Source organism: Eptatretus burgeri, chromosome 4, assembly GCF_056783735.1.
Source record: "Eptatretus burgeri isolate ZD-2024b chromosome 4, Ebu_testis_v1, whole genome shotgun sequence".
Classification (NCBI taxonomy): domain Eukaryota; kingdom Metazoa; phylum Chordata; class Myxini; order Myxiniformes; family Myxinidae; genus Eptatretus; species Eptatretus burgeri.
The window spans coordinates 42,335,130-42,353,359 of NC_140964.1; the positions used below are offsets into that span (position 1 = coordinate 42,335,130).

At 45.6% G+C, this 18,230-nt stretch overlaps 1 protein-coding gene across 1 annotated transcript in view; it reads left to right on the forward strand.

The window, feature by feature from the left end:
• Positions 1 to 4,275: 4,275 nt before the first annotated feature.
• SNRNP35 (small nuclear ribonucleoprotein U11/U12 subunit 35) overlaps positions 4,276 to 18,230 on the forward strand; it is a 34,544-nt gene continuing 20,589 nt past the window's right edge. The window contains exons 1-3 of the mRNA XM_085877638.1: positions 4,276 to 4,396; positions 6,528 to 6,688; positions 12,852 to 13,085. Coding sequence (XP_085733764.1) covers positions 6,548 to 6,688; positions 12,852 to 13,085 — 375 coding nt within the window. The 5' untranslated portion in view covers positions 4,276 to 4,396; positions 6,528 to 6,547. The remainder of the gene's footprint in view (positions 4,397 to 6,527; positions 6,689 to 12,851; positions 13,086 to 18,230) is intronic.

Genomic DNA, 18,230 nt, shown 5'->3' on the forward strand with positions numbered 1-18,230 from the left:
CACGGGTCCGAATTTAAAAAATACATCTCTGATATGTTAACTAAACCGGATATTATTTGTTTTCAAGAAACATGGCTCAAGGAGCAGAATCGATTTCATATGCCGGGTATACCCTTATTCGGAGGGATAGAGCTCGAGGTAAAGGGGGTGGGTGTGGCATTATGGTGAAATTTGGTCTTCCCTTCACGGAAACGGAAGACATTACGGAGCTGGAGTGTATTCTTATCAAGGTCCATGGCTCGAGGGGGAGGGTTACAATTATAAACTTCTATAATCCTTGCCAACCATTGATGCACAAGAGTCTTCAGGAGGTTTTTAGAAGGTGTGAGGGGGTGGGACTTGTCTGTGGCGATTTCAACAGCCATAATATTCTCTGGGGCTCCAATGACACTGATAGGAACGGCGATATTATTGAGGATTTGATCGATGAGTTCGATATGGTGATATTAAATGACGGACAGGGAACATGTTTAAATCCATCCACAGGGAAGATGTCCCCTCTGGATCTCACTCTTATTTCTTCAATAGAAGCTTCGAGATGCGATTGGGAAGTCCATGATGACAACCGAGGGAGTGATCACTTTCCTGTGATCACAAATCTCCAATGTGAAAGGGGTTCTGTGGACTCACTCGGTCCGGCTTCTTGGAACTTTTCTAAGGCGAATTGGGATCAGTTTTCTGATCGATGTGTCAGGGAAGTGAAGGAAGAGATTGGTGTTCACAACATAGATAGCATCAATAAGAATATTGTTCAAATCATGAATAGCATTGCTTGGGAAACAATCCCAACCTCAATTCCTTCAAGGGGTTGGAAAATTAAGGTCCCCTGGTGGAATGAGGATTGCAAATTGGCAATCCAGGGAAGATGGGCGGCTCTAAAGAGATTTAGGAAAACCCTCAGGTTGGAGGACGTTATAGAGTACAAGAGGAAAAGGGCGATAGCCCAAATAACTATAAAACGGGCCAAGTCTGCCTCTTGGAAATCATTTTGTTCATCAGTTAATCCGGATACCCCTCTCAAAACTATATGGGGAAGAGTCAAAAGTATACAGGGAGTTAAGTCGGGAGGGAGATCTTTTCCAGTGATTATTTCCCAGAACATAGCCCTGTGTTCTAATGCAGACAAGGCAGAAGCTGTGGGCAAATTCTTTTCTCGAAGTGAGAATATCATAAAGGATGACGTTTTAGAGGCTCGTTTTCCCCAAGTTGTAAGTCAAACCAGGGTGATCACCAATACAGTTCTGCCTTCAAACCCTTCACTCAATCTTGACTTCACTATTTGGGAACTGAAGCAGGTGATTCGTTCGGCTAAGAATAGCGCCCCAGGCCCGGATCGGTTATCGTTCCTTGTGTTCAAACACTTGGAGGATCGGGTGTTGAGAGTGTTCCTGAGTTTCTTCAATAGGCGATTGGAAATCCCGGCGATTGGAAACACACTATTGTAATTCCTATCCTGAAAGAGGGTAAAGATGGCACTGTCCCATCTTCATATCACCCGATCTCCCTTATCTCAGTTTGCAAATTAATGGAGAAAATGGTGAACAACCGATTGGTCTTCTTCTTGGAAAAGAACAACCTATTGTATAAAGGCCCGAGCGGTTTTCGAAAGGGACGGTCCGTTATGGATCACATTTCTGCACTGGCAAATGATGCAAGGAAATCCCAAGGTAATCAGGAGTCTCTTCTGGGAGTGTTCCTCGATATTCAAAAGGCATACGATTCAGTCTGGAAGAATGGCCTCCTTTATAAACTGAGTAATCTCGGGGTCAATGGCAGAATGCACGATTGGATTGGTGACTTTTTATCGAATAGAACATTTCAGGTGAGGGTTGGCCTGAGCCTCTCCTCTTCGTTTCATTCTGAAAAGGGCATTCCCCAGGGAAGCTGCTTTAGCCCAACACTCTTTAGTATTATGATAAATGATGTTGCCTCCATCCACAAGCTCCATAGCAAGTTATTCCTGTTTGCTGACGACATTGCTATGTGGATTCGGTGTAAAAATCTTGCTTTTTCGAGTAAAAAAACTCCAGGGCGATATCCGGCTCGTGGAGGAATGGGCCGAAGACTGGGGTTTTAAACTATCAGCTGACAAGTCCAAGTTTATCATATTTTCCCGAAAGAAGAAAACGGATGATATAGCGATGGTAATTAATGGTACTTGCATCCATCCATCTCGAGTGGTGTCCTTCTTCGGAGTCACCTTCGATCAGGGACTCACCTGGACCCCACAGGTGAAGGAGCTGATAGGTAAATGTGCCAAAGGCATAAATTTATTACGTTGTCTCTCTGGAACAGAGTGGGGAGCACATCGTGACAGTCTTCTCATGATATACAAAGCTAAAATTCGTTCCCACCTGGATTACGGATGCCTGGCTTTCGGTGATATGGCCAAGAGCAACCGAAAAAAAACTTGAGACTGTCCAGTCAAAAGCCCTTCGTGTATGTTTGGGTGCTTTTACTAGCTCTCCAGTGTCTGGCCTTCTGGTGGAAATAGGTGAGATGCCCTTGTCCCTTCGCTGGGAGATGCTGAGAATGAAATATTGGGCTAAATCCATTTCTTCTGGGGACAGCCATCCTGGTAAATCCTGATTTGAAAATTGTTGGGAATACCTGAAGTTAGACAACAACTCCGCTTCCTTGCCTCTTGGCCTGGCCTGTGTCAAGTTAGCCAAGGAAATGAGGCTGGACTCCCTTCCAGTCAGCCCCCAACATAAAGTCCCCATTTGGCCCCCCTGGACACTCGAACCCCTCCGTCTCCGCATGGATCTCTGGGGAAAAATGGATTCAGTTAATCCTGTGGTAAAGCACAACCTGGCTATCGAGTTTATAAATACAAGTTGGAGTCAATCTTTGCATATATATATATATATATATATATATATATATATATATATATATATATATATATATATATATATATATATATATATATATATATATATATATATATATATATATATATATATGCGGATGGGTCCAAAGAACCCTCTCGAGGAAGGACAGCGGCGGCGATATGTGTCCCCGATGTCCGTGTGGTCAGAGCTTTTCAGTTAACCGATCATCTTTCAGTTTTCTCAACGGAACTATTTGCATTCATCCTAGCTATGGAATGGATACTCGAGTTCAATCCTCTTGGTGCAGTTATCCTCTCGGACTCACTTTCGGCATTACAGGTACTGGAATCCTTCCAGGGTGGCTCCAGGTATGACTTGGTCCTCGAACCTTGGCACTTGTATAACATCATGAACTGGAGGGGTCTGGTGGTGGATTTGTGCTGGATCCCTGCACATGTGGGCATCGGGGGGAATGAGGCCAGTGACCTTGCGGCAAAGCATGCCCTCAGAATGGACAATGTCACCCAAATCCCCTTGGGACCTTCAGAAATCATTAGTCTGGTCAAGGACCGTATTGTGGGAAAATGGCAATGTCAGTGGGACTCCTGCACAAAGGGGACATTTTTTCACAAGGTGCAGTCGGAGGTGGTTCCGCTTGTTAAGCTCCCCAGGCTCTCCCGGAGGGACCAGGTCGTGCTTTGTTGAATCAGACTCGGGCACTGTCACTGAAATGCATCCCTCCATAGAACTGGATGTCACCCAACGGGGTTCTGTGATGTGTGCGGAAAACCTGAAGATTTAAACCACTTACTTCCAAATTGCCCTCTCTACGGGGAATCGAGGCAGCATCTTGTACGGTGTATAAGAGTTATGGGGATAAGGGTGTTGGACCTGCAGGTGATGCTGCGGCAGATGAACTGGAAGCCCCTCAACTCTGTAAGGCGGTATTAAGATTCCTGAAGGAATGTGGGAGACCAATTTAAAATGTATCTGCCTTTGAAGGGCGATGGCTGTAGGCGAGTTTGATCAGATTCTGGTGCGTGGCGTCGATAGAGCCTCCTGGCTCTGACAGCGCCATGAAACCCTCAACAACAAAAACATTTTTAAAAAAAAGATTATGAAACGTACATATGTTCCAGTCTTAGCACAGTTGGGGGTCTTCGTCCTTTTCTCTCTCACTCTCACTCTCACTCACTGTTCTGTGACTCACGAATTGAAAGTCGGAAATGATGGTTAATGCATGATTATATTTATAGATCCTTGTATAGTACGACATTGAACCTACGTAATCACGACCAAATAAAACGTCACTTCCGGGTCTCCAAAAAATAAAGGTCAAAGGATTGGTCTGGTGGACCTGAGATGAAAAGCCGTTTTGTTTTTTTTGTCTTTGGTGTTGGTGTTGATGTCGTTGGAGGCCATGTGTTTAAATAAGGCTTCATTTGCATACACGTTCCGGTTATTGCGTGGAATCCCTGGGAAGGTAGTGGAAGCAGAAACAGTAGATGTGTTCAAGTGGATTCGATGGGTAGTACCTACCTGTAAGCAATGGGGATGGAGAGGTACATAATATTGACAGGATCAGTAGTATTGGTCGATTATGATGTACCTGATGTACCTGTGTATTGGTTTTGTACCTGTGTATCGGTCCTGTACCTGATGTACCTGTATCTGATGTACCTGTACCTGTGTATCTGTCCTGTACCTGTGTATCCGTCCTGTACCTGTGTATCGGTGCTGTACCTGTACCTGATGTATCGGTCCTGTACCTCATGTACCTGTACCTGTGTATCGGTCCTGTATCTGATGTACCTGTACCTGTGTATCGGTCCTGTATCTGATGTACCTGTACCTGTGTATCGGTCCTGTATCTGATGTACCTGTACCTGTGTATCGGTCCTGTATCTGATGTACCTGTACCTGTGTATCGGTCCTGTACCTGATGTACCTGTGTATCGGTCCTGTACCTGATGTACCTGTACCTGTGTATCGGTCCTGTACCTGTGTATCGGTCCTGTACCTGATGTACCTGTACCTGTGTATCGGTGCTGTACCTGTACCTGATGTATCGGTCATGTACTGGTGCCTGATGTACCTATACCTGTGTCGGGCCTGTACCTGATGTACCTGTACCTGTCGATTGGTGCTGTACCTGTACCTGATGTATCGGTCCTGTACCTCATGTACCTGTGTATCGGTCCTGTACCTGATGTACCTGTACCTGTGTATCGGTCGATTATCGGTACCTGTGTAGCGATTATGATGTCTGTTTAAGGGTCTCGTCAAGAATGGAATGTGCTGTCGGTGTGTGTTCATCCCATCGTTCGCTCAACTTGCAACGGTCTTCATCCTCATCTTTTTGGTGTTAGTCATTCACGAACCGGCTGGCCAATCCTGATGTTCAACTGGATTCGATGTTTTTTGTTTTTTGTTTTTTGTTTTTTTGTTCAGGTTTACAGTGATAACTCGCCTATTCTTCCTGAAAAACACCGGAGGATGTTTAACGTCCACCAACTCTTCTAAGTAGACAGGACACCCAGCTTAACGTCCATCTGGAAGACGACGCTCTCTATCGAATGCAGCCTATGGCTGCTGGTTGCATCATTGGTCGGGACGCGGCTATGCCGCTTATGCAGTGTCCCCCTTACCAGTACACGGGTACTCATTTTGCCGACCTCGAAAGGATGACAGGCTGAGTCAACCTCCTAGTGTATATTAATTTGGCGGCCAACGGGGCTTGAACTCAGGACCCTAGGATCCCAAGCCGCCACCCTAACCACGAAGCCAACACCAGGCTTATGTAAGACGACACTACTTGTAAAGCAAAGCCTTCCTGTTTGTAATGTGCCAATCCGACAGTTGATAGTCAGTTCATCAACTGAACCCAGATTAGACAGCCCAAAGAGAAGTGACCTTCCTATTTACATCCTGTAGCAAAGCACTGCATGCAGACGCAGACGAAGCCATCACAGATAAAAACTAGAACGGCACTCGGTTGAGCGCATACCTCCGCCAGGCTGAACAGTTTACATTTTGTATCCCACTGATGGGTCGGATCTGGATCCAGAGCTACACCAAAATCGAATAGATTTGTCCTTGTCACACACCCAAACTGTCCACCAATTTTCATCAGAATACGTCCATAACTTCTTGAGATGTCCTGCTCACAGACAGACAGACAAACGGGGGTGAAAACGACCTCTGTCCACCTTCCGTGGTCGAAGTAATGAATGTTTCGTATCCCGGACACCAAGACGCTGTGGTCGAGAGTAAGTTCGTGTGTCGATCAATTTGTTCATGGATAACTAGGTTGGGTGTCACCTCTGCCACCGGAGGTGGATGGCGGTGATGTTTTCCCCCGTTTGTCTGTGAGCAGAACTTGCGAGACCTTGAAAGTGCAGAGGCATGCAAGGATTGTGGACGTGTCGTCGTACGTTGTGGCGATCGCCTCATGATTTCTCGCTCCGTCTAATGGTCTCTTTTATTCCTTTACAGGTAAATATATGTGACGACTGGCTTACGTAGAGACGAACCACACCAGCCCAGTGGAACTAGGTTATCTGCGGGTTAATGTATCAAAATAAATTGTCATGAATCTAAAATGTAGTATTTGGCCTCTGTGGCCTTTTGGAAAGGTTATTACTTGTTTGTTTTACACATATTGCTTCCTTTGCTTTCTCTTTGTTTTTGTAGTGCTCTTTTCCTCTTTGAGAATGGAAGAGGACATTGAAAGCTGGTCTCCCATAGCAAGGACATACAATCCACTTCGAGCAGGCAGCATCGATGGAACGGATGATAAACCACACGATCGAGGGATAGCCCGGGCCATTCACGCAAGATACAAGCCGAACAAGGTGTGTGTTCCTTCAGGATTGTGTACGGCGTTTCTGCTCTCCAACAGCGGGTAGTTTGCACATTGTGGAGTGATTAAAGCTCAGGCTCTTCCAAAAGCTGAGCAGCAGAGGATTTAAAGGTCCCATGACACTCAAAAGTACTGAAATTGCATATATATATATATATATATATATATATATATATATATATATATATATATATATATATATATATATATATATATATATATACATACACACACACATGTCCTATAGGAGTTTTCATCGTGATTTCTGATCTGACAATGTTTTTTCACAATACTCGTTCTGTAAAATTTAAAAAAACAAACCTCTTCGGGAATGCCCCTAAAAATTGTGCCGAAATCTACTGAACGGGGCATAACCCACATGACGTCACTGCAGGACGACAAAGGCTGCACGTAAATTACTCGGGTTGGTGGTCTACGTGATTCTATTGGCTTCCTGTGTGTTTCCACATTCGATTGGTCGACTCAAACGCTTCGTTCATTTCTGCTTAAAAAAAATCAAACATTTGGTTTTGAATAATGGATGGCATGGACTTTGATTTGTCTGGTAGCGACAGTGAGTGTGAGAGAAATGAAGGATTTTGGTCTGAATCAGATGGAGAATTGTCGGATAACATAGTCGCGGGAGGTGAAGTTCAGGCAGCTGGAAATGGAATACGGCCTTACCAGTTCGAGCCTGAAGCAGGACAAGCAGAGGAAAATGGCGATGAAATTCCCGGAGTTCATGATGATCTGGAGGACATTGAAGGAAGACTTTTTTTTTTTGTATACCTTGGTCGAGGCTCGTATGAGAGCTAACATACAACTCACAGCAAGGAGGCATGAGACAAGAGGGGCGGGAGTGGAAGGGACAAAACAGTGGGGAACAGACACATTAGGTGAACTGTGGAAGGGAGAGGGATGGGGATGGGACGGGGAACATGGCGAAGAGAAGATGGACATTTCAGGGACTTTCAGGAAGGAAAGCAGGAGAATTTGAGCGAAGTGGCCTTGGGTGGATTATCGGGGGTAGAAAAGATCGAGGATTTGGATGGGGGAAGATAAGAGGTGGTGGTGAACAGCTGTTTTGAAAGCCTGGAGGGAAGAATGGGAAAGACTAGAGTGAGGAAGTTTATTCCAAAGGCGGGAAAAAAGAGGAATGAAAGAGTGAAGATGAGCAGTGATTCGTGATTTTGGTAGTTTTACCAGAAGGGGGTTGTTGGCGGACCTTGAGCGCCCTGTGGAAATGTGGTGGGGACAAATCGCAGAGAGAGCAGGGGGGGGCAAGGCTGGAGAGGAGTCGGTAGAAGACAGAAAGACCACCGACCAACCTGCGGTGATTGAGTGAGAGGCCCAAAGACTCAGCTTCATTGCGGGAGATGCCGATGATCTTAAATGCCCTGGTTTCGACAGCGTGAAGCCAAGAAAGGTGGGAGGCAGGAGCACCAGCCCAGAGGGGAGAGCAGTACTCCATCAGGCTACGGACAAAAGCTTTGTAAGTGGTCAGGAGCTCAAGAGGGCCGAGGAAGGACTTTGCACGACGGAGGATTCCCAGTCGGCGACTGGCTTTTGAGGTGAAGTTGGAAATGTGACTTTCCCAGGAAAGGTCATGGCAGATAGTGAGACTCAGAAGCTTGAAAGAAAAGACTTCTTCCAGAGGATTGTTGAGAAAGTGGATGGGGGGGTTTTCTAAACCTAAATTTTTTTTCTAATAAATGGTCCTTTCGAAGAGACATAGTGAGAGTGTGAGATTTGTCTGGATTGAAAGACATGTTCCATGTGTTGGACCAGTTTGTGATTTTATCCAGATCTGCAGTGAGCGAAGAAGCTGCTGCTTGCCGGTCTGAGGGATGACAGATGGTACGGCAGAGGGTGGAGTCGTCGGCAAAGAGAAATAGAGGATTTTCCAGAGTTGTTCAGATCATTGATGAAAACCAGAAAAACAACAGGGCCCAGAACGCTACCTTGAGGAAATCCAGCCTGCACAGGAAGAGGGGATGAAAGAACTCCATTTAGGGCCACACGTTGACTGCGACAGGAGAGGAAGTCTGCGAGCCATGAGTGAAGATGGCCTTGAATACCATGGGAAGAGAGTTTGGTGAGTAGGGCAGGGTGCCAGACTGTCAAAAGCACATGATATGTCCAGGGATACGGCTCGGATTTCCTGTCTGGCATTGAGGACCTCCATCCATTGATGGGAGAGCAGAAGCAGCATATCCAGGGTAGAGTGACCTTGTCTGAAACCAAATTGATGATTGGAAATCAAGCCATTGGAGAAGAGGAAGGATTTCATGTCTGAAGCGATGATGGATTCCATCACCTTGCTGATGATTGGGAGAAGGCTGATTGGTCTGTAGTTACAGGGATCTGTTTTTGCACCTTTTTTATGCAGGGCAGTGATGTTAGCAGATTTCCAAGCAGATGGCAGATGACCTTGGGCAAATGAGAGGGTGAATAGAACAGAGAGGGTGAGCAAGAGCAGAAGAGCAGGCTTTGAGGACACGTGGGCTGATGCCGTCTGGACCGGTTGCAGAATCTGACTCGAGGTTTGAAAGCAAGCTCTCCACCTTGTCAGGAGAAAAGGATACAGAGTCCAGGGACAGTTGGGTGCGACTGGGTAAAGTGGGTAGAGATAGTGATGGGTTTAGGACACAAGATTTAGCTGCAAACACCATTCATGAATGTTTAGACATTCAGCTTTATCACGTGTGGAATCAGCAGTGCGGCCATTTGAGGTAAGGGAGGGGATGGAGGGGGAACATTGATTAAACGCCACCAGGATTTTGAGGAGGGAGAGAGGTTTGAGAGTTCAGACTTGAGATGAGAAAGATGTTGTTTTCTGGCTCTCCTGAGGGTAGATACACACTTGTTCCGAGCTTTGTGGAAAGAACTGAGATTGCCCTCAGTTGGGTTTGCTTTCCATGAGGCAAAGGCAAGTTGTTTCAGGACAACTGCCTCGCCACAAGCTTCAGTAAACCAAGGGCGGGAGGAAGGGTAGGACAACTGAACATGAGAGGGGATAAATCTGTGCATGAGGGAGAGCAAGTTTCTTTGAAAGAATTCCCAGGATGAGTTGATGTTTGAGAAAGTAGTGATAGGAGACCAGTCTGTAAGTTTGATGGCTGCTCGGAGACCCTGCCAGTCGGCTTGAGTGAAATGCCAAACTCGACGGAGGTGAGGTGGTTCTCTGATAACAGCCAGAGAGATGTCCACTTTGACAAGGACGTGGTCAGAAGAACCGATTGGAGTGAAGGAAGAGCAGCAGATATTGTCAGGGAAATTTCTCAAAATCAGATCCAGAAGAGATGGAGTACCATTGGTTGAGATCCGGGTCGGGAAGTTGACCGATTGAGTCAGTCCCAATGAGTCGCAGAAAGCTTTTGCTGAGGTGTCATGGCAGGTGAGAGAGGTACCCACACCGAGCCAACTGGCGTGATGACAATTGAAGTCACCACATAAGAGGAAGAGAGAGTTTGGATGAGAAGATAGAAGATGGTCCATGTTTTCGGATAGTGAGGTGTAGATGGAGTCATCACTGTTCGGTGGACGGTACAGTACACACATAAACATGAGGTGGGAGTGGAGGGGAAGCCGAAGCCAGAGGTATTCCTGGGGGTGTGGGGGAGTGAGAGCAGTGCATGGAGAGTGAGGAATAGAGTCTTTGAAGAGAGCAACACCTCCACCAGGACGAGGCTCAGGTCTGTCATATCGTAAGAGGGAGTAACCGGGGAGAGATACTTGGGAGTCTTGGCAATAACAACTGGTTAGACTAAATCCTATTCGTAATTCAATAATGTAAATTCTACTTGCATCCTGCTCGATATCAGAAATATTTTCGTGACGTGATCAGCGCAGCGCATCGGAAATGTTGCTCCGCGGCGAATGAATCGCAAGCAAGGCCAGCCCATGTCATCCGCCGTATCTCTCCGCGCATAAAACGAAGCAATCTCGCTGTCCGGATACGATGAAAACTTCTGTGCAGAACACGCCTTGTGACACAATTGTCTCGTGTAGTCTGATAAATCTGACGTTCTGTTGCATTTTTATTTATTTTATTCCTACTGTCGTCATGTAGCGCCAGTAGAAAAGAGGATAATAAAAGAAAGCTGCAGCACGTCAGATTTATCGGACTAGTCCAGACTCTAGAGTGGACAAATAACTTGTATTAGCATGCACACAATGTATAAGTCAATGCATAAGAGTCGCGAGGATATGAGGCCGTGCAATAGGACAGATAAATGTCTTTCATAGTTGTGCCAACATATTTTTCCCTGTTCATTTATTACAGCATTTTGGCTAAATGTTAATGAATAGCAAGCCAATGGAAGCAGGACCTTCACTTTAGAATACCATGTATGTTGAGTGCAGCCATACCTGGCTTGCATGTATGTGGAATCGTACCTATCCCAGTAGGCTGGTTTCAATTAACAATTCAATAATTCTGCAAAATGTGCGTGCAGGTTTTTTACATTGTTTGATTTTAAATTTATCTCCTTGGGCCTTGAAATGATGCAATATTAATCTTTAGTATTTTACTTGTATGTCCCTGTTAAGTTTCTTTTTTAATGGAAACGTTCAACAGTCCCATTTAATATTTTGTGGACATGGTAAAGCCCTTTATTGTGCATACATGTATTGGATTTGTACACGACTACGACAAGGTAGTAAAGGGATAAATAATTGCCTCCTGATTGTTGTGCAGACACAGCTCAGAAGCAGAATTTATTTTCCGCGAAACAATCACAGGAATTAAGACGATCAGTGAGATAGCAAACACGTGCACAATGCATTTGTACGTACTTTATACGGCGCGCGACGTCTAATCAATCCACTCTGAGCGAGTCGTGTTTTGGAGATGACGTCAACGGTCACGTGACGTGCGGTTCGCTGAACTCAACTTTTTTTGAGGGGCGGGGCATAGAAAGTTGTGAAAGGCACTAGAAATGTTCGAAATATTGGTCTAATTATCCCATTTTTGATTTAAAAAAAGAAACATGGGTGATTTCTTCACTCGGAAGGTCAAGTTAATATATAAATAACCTGATAGTTTTGAGTGTCAATGGGACCTTTGAGGTTCATACACTGACGAATAAATGAATCTTTAAAGTCGATCTTTTGGCATACACCTTCAAAGATGGTTTCAAGTATGCAATCACATAACAGGCTCTTGCGGGATTCTGCTAAAGTTAACAGCCACAAATTTTCTTGAGGAGGCTCTCTATTACAACTTGGGTAGCCGCAGCTAGGTGAAGGCGGCCTTTGAGGAACACATTACTCATGACTTCACTTTTCATTCACGAACACCAGGCAGCTACATCTCCTCTCGCTTTGCAAAGATGTAGTGGGATGTATTGGTGTTGTACCCGAACTTTAACTCTGCAAATTTCTCTTCTGAGCCGAGTCCGAGTCAAGTCGGGTTTGGATGTCAACTCGTAAATTAACTCGGATATTTTCCTGTCACACGAAATGAACTGATTGCAGGATATTGCAAGCGTATGCAGTGGAAATGTGCGTTAGTATATGAATCGGATGTGCTATACAATGGTCATGATGTTTCTTTTTGTGAGTTTCAAAGGAAAATGTTCACATAATCGAGCACTGCAACTGTTACCTGTCTAGCTCTGTGAGCCGTGAGCACGGGCCTCACAACACGGAATGCTCTGGGTTAACTCCGATTGACTGGTTCTTGTTTGTGTGCTCCTTCCGTGCACTTTTAAAAAATATATTTCTCGATTGCTTCGAGAAATATTCCTAATTTTGTGTTGGTATCAGGTCAGACTTGGTAAAAACCCAGCTGCTTCATTAATGACCTTCAGGGAGATGCATTCTACATGTCTTGCTGAGTCTGAGTATACAAATGAATGCCAGTCGATACTTTGTGGTTTGATTGTTATTGCCCTTGAGGCAATGGACACAAATGTTGCTGATGAAAATGTAATGCAACCCAAAATCCCCCTAACCGAATTACAAAAGGTTGGAATGATTTCTGGATGCACCAGTTCTCAGGTCTGACTCGATTAGAAAATGGTTTCACCTGAAACACCCAGCTAGGTAGTTGTTGTGGCTTGCCAGAAATTAGGACGAGATGAAATGATTATTGTATTTAATTGCATAACTGATCTCACTTGAAATCCCCAACCCCTAAAATCCACATCCAGGGAGTCCAAGGGGATCCTTCTCGGACACTCTTTATTGGTCGGCTCTCCCCCAACACGACCGAGGACAGCTTGCGAGCGGCATTTTCAGTTTGGGGTTCGATTCGTTCCATCCGCCTCGTGCGGGATGTGGTGACCGGCGCATCAAAGTGCTATGCTTTTGTGGAGTTCTGCGACAGGGAGATTGCTAAAAGGGTTTGTCACCATGGAAACCATATGAACATCGATGATGTAAAGGTGTGTCCATCTGTTGTATATTAAATGTTTGAGAAAGTCTGGGGTTGGCTTGATAGTTAAGGTGGTTGGCTTAAGATCTTAGGATCTCATGTTTGAGCACCAGGTGGGTTGACTTTGCCTCTCGACCTTCCGAGGTCAGCAAAATGAGTACCAGCTTAATGATGGAACCAGCAGCCACAGGACTGTGTACAAAATATATTTTTTTTAATGTTTGAGAAATGTAGTCCATGAGCCAGTCGCCTGATTTTGACCAATTAGTACCACCTGGGGGCACCAAACTTTATTGTGATTTTCTGATAGCTATATGTATCTGTAACTCAATGCACCATGATGGACATCTGCGACTCGCAGCTTAAGCTCAGTAGAGCCTTTTAAACAGGTGGGGTCTACTCAGAAAAACGTCATATTTTCTGACATAAGAACAAACACATTGTGTACTCGCAAGTATTTATTGACACCAACAACATGAAAAACAAGTCCATTTCCATGGGATGTACCACTGGAGAGAATTACATGAATTGAATCACACCAAATGATATTGATTATGGTTTATAATGTGTCACTATCGCTGTCACTGTCCGAACCATCAGATCCCTCTTCCTGCTCAGCATGGACCTCCTCGTTTTTCATGTTCTCACATTCCTGCAGTAAGCAGGCCTGAGTACAGTGCAGTCCATTCACCATACACTGGCAGGTGGGCAACTTGCATGACTTCTTGCATTTGCAAGACAGGAACTCCAAGACTGTGTCTCGTGCTGGTGCAGCTGTCATCCAGTTGATAACAAGTTCTCAGTCATCACCCAAGGACCAGCCTTTGTTCTCCAGCGGACTTGGGACTTCTGGGTCTGCCTGCAATGCTCTGTGCTAGATGGCAGCCTGAGAGTTGGCCCTCGTTGCATGTCGATGCAGACAGTTTTGGCAGGGGGGCAACTGTCCAGATTCTACGTTTCCATCTTTTACACGGAACAGTTCATATCGCATCTCATTCACATCACAGATTTCTGACTGGCTTACGTAGAGACGACATGTGAATTCTTCCAAGACCTTAAGAATTTCATCAGTGAGCTGCCATTCTTTTCCCAGTTTTGCGAATACATCTCTGAAGTGATCATGTGGCATCAACAATTTCAGTGCAGCGAGCATACCGCGACCACTAAAAACACCACTTAAAGTTTCTTCAAGCCTATCTATGTTGTCATAGGCAAGTGAGGAGGGAATGCACGGATGGGAATATGATGGGAGAACTATACCTCGGTCTGTTTCTTTCATCTGCTTTTGAAGGCACAATGCAGTGTCTATTTCTTCCAGCTTGGAGAAGGAAACACCATGGCCAAGGTGACTGAGCATTTTGATGAGCTCAACATTTCCTGTCAGTGACTTAACACCCCATGGTAGCAATATGTGTTGAGCAGGGACGACTTTTCCTCTACTGACAGCATAGATACAATCCTGACCTCCCGATTGGACAACTCGTTGCACCTTCTGCGTTCCATCTTGTTCTGTTCCATGAAGTAGCAGCTTCAGAAACATCTTTAAAGATTCTGGCAATTCAGTATAGCCAGATTTCAGTTCAGCAGGGTGTGGAGGCCAAGGCTTTTCTTTCATGTTTTTAATTTGTCCTCTCAAGTGGTTCGCAGAAAGTTTGACAATGTTCTCAAGATCATCTCAGTACTTTGCATCCTGAAGTTGTTCTTCGGCCTTCATCATTTTGACCACGTCCTGCTCCAAGGAAAGGCCATCTGGATATACAAGAAGTTTTCCTTTATCATCAGAGACTAAATGAAGTGACTTCTTGAATTCACATTCCAGCTTCCGGCGAATATGTTTCTTCGTCAAGGGTTTCACATCATTGATGCCAAGTTCGTGCAGGAAATTCAACAACTTTTCAGTCGGTTCCATCATTCTGACAACTTCAGGTTGAAGAAATAATGTCTTGCGCACATGCTTGAACAGAAGAAGGTAGGCCTCCCGCTCTGCTGCCAGATAAGCGTCATCATCTTCAGTGACTTTTGATGTTTTCTCCATTGTTCCACGGGTGTATTTGCGGTAACATGATTTATGGTAATGGGCCTTGGCAGAATGTATGTAGATGTATGTATATGTACAGTGGGGAGAACAAGTATTTGATACACTGCCGATTTTGCAGGTTTTCCCACTAACAAAGCACGTAGAGGTCTAATTTTTATCATAGGTACACGTCAACTATGAAAGACAATCTGAAACAAAAATCCTGAAAATCACATTGTATGATTTTTAAATAAGTAATTTGCATTTTATTGCATGAAATAAGTATTTGATACATCAGAAAAACAGAATTTAATATTTGGTACAGAAACCTTTGTTTGCAATTAGAGATCAGACATTTCTGTAGTTCTTAACCAGGTTTGCACAGACTGCAACAGGGATTTTGGCCCACTCCTCCATGTAGATCTTCTCCAGATCCTTCAGGTTTCAGGGCTGTCGCTGGGCAACACAGACTTTCAGCTCCCTCCAAAGATTTTCTATTGGGTTCAGGTCTGGAGACTGGCGAGGCCACTCCAGGACCTTGAGATGCTTCTTACGGAGCCACTCCTTAGTTGCCCTGGCTGTGTGTTTTGGGTCGTTGTCATGCTGGAAGACCCAGCCACGCCCCATCTTCAATGCTCTTGTTGAGGGAAGGAGGTTGTTGGCCAAGATCTCGTGATACATGGCCCCATCCATCCTCCCCTCAATACGGTGCAGTCGTCCTGTCCCCTTTGCAGAAAAGCATCCCCAAAGAATGGTGTTTCCACCTCCATGCTTCACGGTTGGGATGGTGTTCTTGGGGTTGTACTCATCCTTCTTCTTCCTCCAAACACGGCGAGTGGAGTTTAAACCAAAAAGCTCTATTTTGGTCTCATCAGACCACATGACCTCCTCCCATTCCTCCTCTGGATCATCCAGATGGTCATTGGTAAACTTCAGACGGGCCTGGACATGCGCTGGCTTGAGCAGACGGACCTTGCATGCGCTGCAGGATTTTAATCCATGACGGCGTAGTGTGTTACTTATGGTTTTCTTTGATACTGTGGTCCCAGCTCTCTTCAGGTCATTGACTAGGTCCTGCCATGTAGTTCTGGGCTGATCCCTCACCTTTCTCATGATCATTGAGGCTCCATGAGGTGAGATCTTGCATGGAGCTCCAGACCGAGGGAGATTGACTGTTATCTTGAACTTCTTCCATTTTCTAATAATTGCACCAACAGTTGTTGCCTTCTCACCAAGCTGCTTGCCTATTGTCCTGTAGCCCATCCCAGCCTTGTGCAAGTCTACAATTTTGTCCCTGATGTCCTGAAACAGCTCTCTGGTCTTGTCCATTGTGGAGAGGTTGGAGTCTGATTGAGTGTGGACAGCTGTCTTTTCTGCAGATAACGAGTTCAAACAGGTGCAGTTAATACAGGTAATGAGTGGAGAATAGGAGGGCTTCATAAAGACAAAACCAACAGGTCTGTGAGAGCTGGAATTTTTACTGGCTGGAAGGTGATCAAATACTTATTTCATGCAATAAAATGCAAATTTATTATTGAAAAATCATACAATGTGATTTTCAGGATTTTTGTTTTAGATTCCGTCTTTCACAGTTGAAGTGTACCTATGATAAAAATTACAGACCTCTACGTGCTTTGTAAGTGGGAAAACCTGCAAGATCGGCAGTGTATCAAATACTTGTTCTCCCCACTGTGTATGTATATGTATGTGTATGTGTATGTATATGTATGTATGTATGTGTATATATGTATATATGTATATATATATATACACACACACACATGTATGAGAGGGTTGCCGGGAAGATATTTGCACATTTCACGTGGCGGCCCCATACTCTGTATAGATGTTGTACGGTCCACGTACCTTGGTGTCTCCATTTCTTATCCAATATATATATATATATATATATATATATAGTGCTGCGAAGTCGCGCCCGCCGGCGTGCGGATGGCCACGTCACTGGAATCGCGACCGCGTCACCCACTGGACGGACAATTCAGTCGTGACCCTCTCGGAACAACGCCGGGAGCCTGTCACGGGTGGGGGTTTAACCCCACCACGACCGTGCCAATTGCCCACCCGCGCAGGATAGGGTTGCTCGCCAAATTTGATCTACCTAATTACCTGCGCGGAAGGTCGACCGGGCGATCGTACCACGCCACAGGCCGACTCCGGACACGAACCGCTTAAGCGGTCCGTTCCGTGCTACAGTGATAACCGAGCGGTGTTATCATTGGCCTCGACGGTTCCGATTAATTACTGGGTGTATTTAGCCCACTACGAACCCTTGACGTGAAGCAGGATGGAGGGTCAATAAAGAAAAGACGAAGCGAAACGGGAAAACAGTTCACACAAAGCACATTTATTTCCCGGCACACGGAAAGCACATATATACAGCCATACAGCCATACAGTCAAAATGCACATAAAGCAACAACGACGCAGAGTTACGACCGACTACGCGTACACACAGCAACACTTATACAGTTCTACTCTACAGACGGCGCCAACACACATTTACACAAAAGCAAAGAAAAGAAGCCACCCTCATTGACAAGGGGGCAGACGGGCCTGGAGGAGCGGCCAGGTCCGCGAGAGCGGGGGGGGGGGGGTCCTACCCGCGTCCTCGTGACACGTTGGCGGACGAGCCGCAGATGTGGCCGCGTGGCTGTGCCCTGACTCTTTGCTCCTTGGTGGGTTTCGTTGGCACAACGTTTGGAGTGGGGTGGGAACGGGGCCCTCTTTTTGCACTATCTCAGCACTGGGGAAAGGGGGAATTGTTGATGCCCTGGGGGAGGAGAATGGCTGGCTGGCTTGGGTCCCGCACCGAACGATCTCACACCGCGACTTCTTCGCCGACCGCCGTCCTTATCGCCTCTGACCCGAGCTCCTTTGCCTCTTCCGGCAACTCTCCTCAGCCGACTGCAGAACCCAACTCCATGCCACACCGATGACTTTGCCACCCGACTCCACTCTCTGCCACACCGATCACTTCACCACCCGACTCGACTGACTTCCACACCGATCACCGACTCGACTTCACTCTGCTCTCCAACCAAAACTGACTCACTCTGCCCCGATTCGCCTTACACTCGCCGCTTTATAGGCCGGCAGGAGCAGCTAATATGCAAATATT